Here is a 5,064-nt window from a genome sequence, read left to right on the forward strand (position 1 = left end):
CTAACAAAGTGAAGGACATCACCTCATCCAAAATGAGCACAGCTGGAGCTGCCATACTTCCCACTCTGGCCATTGTTGATACAAAGCCCAGTCCGGTCTGCCTAAAAATGTCCATGTGGACGTGCACACAAAGAAACAGACAGGAAGTGTAGTTGAACTCAACAACCTTTGTACTGACTGTTAATGTCCACTTTAATGTCAACACCATGTTCACCAAGTGGCCACTACTTGGTCTTCAATTTCTTTCAGGCTGAGGACCCACTGGGGTTTTTTAATGATACCAGGGGGAAAATACCCCAAAATATTTTACCACCCACACTCTCTCCACTGACTGTGGGTCGGTAAATCAGAGTGAAAACAGGTCTGAGGTGAGATTAGTCACAGTTAGCCAGATTATTGTGGCTGTTTAATCTCAGGTTAGTCTAATGCTGACTGGTCCATCTCACCTGATGACGGTGGGGTAGAGCTCACCACTGTACAGGTAGACCACGGTGAACGATGCAGATGTCAAACCTTTACCTAGACACGCTAACGCCGTCCTCACAGTCTGCATGTCTACAAGGAAAGTAAAGTGGGTGGGGATGTGAGGTTGTAGACGTCCAGGCCGGAGGGCAGCTGGAGGTCCAGTCCCCACAACTACACACACATGTTCACACATACAACACACCTGTGGGGACGCAGATGTTGGCAAAGATGATGACAGCAGACAGGAACAGACACAGGGCCTGAGAGACCCGCCTCCCCAGCCAACTGAGCATGCCCAGGGTCAGAATTTTGGCTGGAATGTCAACAGCTGCGAAGATGAGCTGGACCACATAGATACTGACCTGAAACATCATTGAGGAGCCGACTCTTCATGAGCAGCCAATGGCAGAGCAGGAAGTCTAAATGCCTACAATGAGCAGTTCAAACTCACCCCGAACTTCTGTAGGTCCATGGCCAAACCGTAGTATGCAAAGCTGGTTGAGAACCTGAAAGATCAGAACCAGCTTCAAATCCAGAACCTCACCCCCTCCCCCTACTCCCCTCATATAAAGATGGAGATGTAAGAGACAAAGAACCAGAGCATAACACCTGAGAACTCTGGACTCTGGGTTTTTCAAATTTTGAAATTAACAACTCAGGAACAGGGAACTTGAAATTTTCGAGTAAATCTCACTCTGATGTTTTAATTAATGCTGGCTTGTTGTTTTTTCAAGCTAACTTGAGAGTTTCAGATAACCATGATCCCTTGCACAGGATGGTCCCTCACCACACAGCCATCAGACAGATGGAGATGCGTCTCATGCCTCTGGTCCTCAGAAGGTCATAGGCTGTGAACCTCAAATGACTGGACTCAACCTCTTTGGTCATATGTGACTGTAGCACCTGCCGTTCACAAGGTATACCTCAGAGTGCTGATTGGTACTGGATGACAGACAACTAACAACTATGACCAACAGGTTACCTCCAGAGTCAGCTTGTCAATCATCTCCTTTTTCCCATTGATTCTTGCCACTCGATGAAGAGTCTTTAACCCTTTCTCAGCTTGACCATTCATCACCAACCAGCGAGCAGACTCCGAGTACCACCTAATCAATCAAAGAGCAGGAGTATAACACCTTTGATGTCACGTACCTCTGGAACCTTCTAACAAACTAGACACTGACCAGCTGTAAGCGAAGAAGAGGAAGTGAGGTGCAGAGACGACCACCTGCAGCTTCCTCCAGTCTCTCAGCCACCAGGAAAGGCCAGCCAGGATCATCTGACCAAAGGTAAAGAAAAAGGAGCTGAGTGTGCCCACCAGAGTTCGAGTTCTTGTCGGGATCCACTCCACCTCTGAGGAGAGCGAGACGAGGAGATGAAAGAAGTCTTGACACAAACAGTACTACTCACTGAGTACTACTCACTGAGTACTACTCACTGAGTAAAAGACTAAAATGTATGAGTGTTCCTTAAAAACACAGATTGGCACTTAGTGGAGATGGGAACAAAACAGTCACTACTAAATGAAATGACAAACATAGATTGGTACTCTGAGAAAGTTAGAAGTAGAAAGATCGGTTCTCAGTGAAGACAGAAACAGACAAATCAGTACTCAGTGAGACTCCATTCAGGATGATTCCTGAAACTGCCATTCCACTCAGGAACCTGAAGATGCAGTAAGCAGAGTACGTAGGAGAGAGGGCAGAGCAACAGCCTAACACGGCCAGCTGCAGGTACGACCATATAAGGATAGAACGCCGCCCCAACCTGAGACACACATGGACATTTTGATTAGATTGCACTGCATCTGTTCCTGTTTCCATGGGAGAAAGTTCTCACCTGTCAGACAGACTCCCATAGATGATGGCACCAGCCAGAACTCCACCCATGTAGATGGTTTGGATCATTTGTTTAAGGGGACGACGCAGGCAGACCAAGTCCCACTAGGAGACGGACGAGTCACAGACAAACAAGTCACAGACGGGTAACATGGAGACGGGTCACAGATGGGTGAGGGACAACAGTTACCTCGGAGACAGTGGTGGTTTGGAACTCAGAGCGATCAAAAACCCATCCATCCAGACATTCTTCAGTCTGTGGCTCACTTCCATTAGAAGAGTTGTTAGCAGCTAACAGCTGCCACTGAGGCTGCACAAATCTGGAGCAGGAGACAACATCACAGGAAGAGGCATCAAGAGGATGTCCACCAATCAGACGGATCTTTGGACTATTTACCTCCTGCAGCGTTCTAGGCGACTTCCCGAAGCGTCCGAAGGAATGAAGACCTTCAGCAGCTGCTGAGCGTCCACCTGGAACAAAGTTACCAACAACCATCAGTCACACTGGTCACTTCACACTGGTTACTCACAGCCACCAGTTACCTCTTGCAGGGAAAGATTGAGAAGGCTGTGATTGGCCAGCACCATACAGTGGTGGTTAGGGATTCCTGAGATAAAGTTGTTGAGAAGGTTCTGACTCGCCATCAACAAACCCGGTAAACTGATCAAAGTCACATGAAGCCACTGGTATCGGCCAAACCCACCCACCTATAGGGAGGTCAGTGTAAGAGACGCACCAGTACGCACGCATCAGGTGATACAGTATTTAGACAGAATACTCCGTAGATTACACACAGTTATTGCATTTTAGATGCACAGTCATCAGAACAGACAGTAGTAGTTAAATAACAAAGTAATTTACAGTATTGAGACCAAGTGTGAACTCACCTGGTCCAACAGGTCAGTGAAACCCATTTGCTTGGTCCTGTCTGACAGAAATTCACACTAAAAACAACAAAGACATCAATGAAATTAAGGAAGCGGACTTGGGTCTGGAAGGTTGTAGGTCCGAGTCCACCACCTGCCAAGTCATCACTGGTGCTCTGAGCACTGACTTTGGTGATGGGTAAAATGCTAATATTATCATAATATTAGTGTGAATAGTGTGAATATCACACATAAATGTTGTGAATGCACATAATTAACTCAGGTGTAAAACACACATTCAGTCGACTCACACACAGACGCAGACTTTCCTCCTTATTTCAGTTCTCCGTCCAAGTGGAGCGGCGAGGTGAGGTCCTGCTCCTTTTCTACTTCAACCTGCCTTTGACTCCTCCAACTCTAGAACAGTCTCTAAACAATTAAAACAGACTGAACTCATTTTAACTATTGTGTTGAAAACAATTCAACAGTCAGTGAAAACGACTTGACTTTTGAATTATTTCCATGCAGTGAACTCACCTTCACTGGGCAGCTAGCTACCAGACGAGTGGACGAGTGGACGAGTGGACGGGCAAGAAGGACAGGTCTGTGTCTCTGTCTCTTGACTTAAATCATTTGTTCTTCAGTTAATGGTTGAACTTAATACTTGCCACGCCCCCACTATTCAGCACCCTCCTCACCACCTGACCTCCTTTGCCCCCTACTGCCTCCCCCATTCAGTCAGCTGTTCATTTTCATAAATCCCATATTAGATCAAAAGACAAAAACTTTTGAAAAGACAGAAGTTGAACTTTAAACTTTTTTAACTGAAATCAAGACAAAAAAAATCCAATGAAACTCTCCAGGTTTTTTTCATTTGTTTCTCAGTTTTTCTCTGGAATTTCATCCAACAGAGTTTGAGTCAATAAACATCTCAGTAGGAACAAACACAGACCTACACACACACACACACACACACACACACACACACACACACTCCAGAACCTCTTAGAAAATAATTTAGGGTTTGAAATGTCACCTCTTACATTTTTTTTCCTGTTCTTTACTTTTTTCCAGAATAATTTTCAACAAAAATCAGTTTTGGCTGCAGGACCTTCAGTCACCAGCAGGGTTAGGAAGCTCATATAGATGTCGGATCAAAATCAAAACTGCCCTGTTTTTGTTGATGGGACCAGTGGTTCTGTTGGTTCCGTCTGTAGAACTTTTACTGATAAGAATCAGCGTTAGTGAAGATCACTTCAGGGTGACGTTTGTTGTATAAATCAGGGGACCCCAATGCCTGGTCCGGGGACCAGTGCTGGTCCGTAGGTCATTTGATACCAGGCCACAGTGGGACACAGTGCAAAAATATACTTAACTTTTACTCATTTACTTCATTGAAAAAAATCCAGTCATATCCCTTTACTTTTTTCATTAAAAGAATAAGGTCTAAAAGATGTTTTGTTTCATAAATTTAACGATCCTTCAATAACGGAGCGGTATTACTGGTCCACAGTTTACGGCTGATACCAGCTGACCGGTCCTTGATACAAAAAAGGTTGGATACCAAGTGAGGTCACAATAAAAGCCTCACTGGAAGAACCGGGTTCTTAGTTCACACAGAGACATTACACAGTGACACGCTGTAAAACACAGGTCTGTAACGTTGTTGTTTCAGTGACTTGTTGATCTGTAACTCATAAGTGAAAGTTGTCAGTCATTGTTACTGTTGTCCCAGTCCACTGGCCTTCATTGATAGGCTGTCAGTGGAGTCACATGACTTTAGTTCTTCAATGTTAAACTTCATGTTTAACACACGTCTGTCAGTCCTCATGACAATCATTGGCTGAAGCTGTGATTAGATTTTTACCATTTTGAAAATTCTAAAAAGAGTATC

General features: G+C 44.8%; 1 protein-coding gene across 3 annotated transcripts in view; it reads right to left on the reverse strand.

The window, feature by feature from the left end:
• Positions 1 to 3,800, reverse strand: part of oatx (organic anion transporter X) — a 5,449-nt gene extending 1,649 nt beyond the window's left edge. Inside the window, exons 1-15 of one of the 3 annotated variants that reach the window (XM_017041587.2) lie at positions 3,708 to 3,800; positions 3,482 to 3,599; positions 3,192 to 3,248; positions 2,847 to 3,011; positions 2,701 to 2,774; positions 2,494 to 2,623; positions 2,305 to 2,408; positions 2,078 to 2,232; positions 1,650 to 1,818; positions 1,448 to 1,571; positions 1,253 to 1,368; positions 917 to 971; positions 668 to 827; positions 447 to 555; positions 23 to 101 (exon numbers count right to left, since the gene is read on the reverse strand). In XM_017041587.2, the coding sequence (XP_016897076.1) occupies positions 23 to 101; positions 447 to 555; positions 668 to 827; positions 917 to 971; positions 1,253 to 1,368; positions 1,448 to 1,571; positions 1,650 to 1,818; positions 2,078 to 2,232; positions 2,305 to 2,408; positions 2,494 to 2,623; positions 2,701 to 2,774; positions 2,847 to 3,011; positions 3,192 to 3,218 (1,467 nt within the window). In that variant the 5' untranslated portion in view covers positions 3,219 to 3,248; positions 3,482 to 3,599; positions 3,708 to 3,800. Of the gene's footprint in view, positions 1 to 22; positions 102 to 446; positions 556 to 667; positions 828 to 916; positions 972 to 1,252; positions 1,369 to 1,447; positions 1,572 to 1,649; positions 1,819 to 2,077; positions 2,233 to 2,304; positions 2,409 to 2,493; positions 2,624 to 2,700; positions 2,775 to 2,846; positions 3,012 to 3,191; positions 3,249 to 3,481; positions 3,618 to 3,707 lie in introns of all 3 variants that reach the window. The other 2 variants (XM_025065503.1, XM_008333347.3) reach the window with 2 other exon arrangements.
• Between the last annotated feature and the right edge of the window lie 1,264 nt (positions 3,801 to 5,064).

Source organism: Cynoglossus semilaevis, chromosome 19 (genome assembly GCF_000523025.1).
Source record: "Cynoglossus semilaevis isolate Cse_v1.0 chromosome 19, Cse_v1.0, whole genome shotgun sequence".
NCBI classification, from domain to species: Eukaryota; Metazoa; Chordata; class Actinopteri; order Pleuronectiformes; family Cynoglossidae; genus Cynoglossus; species Cynoglossus semilaevis.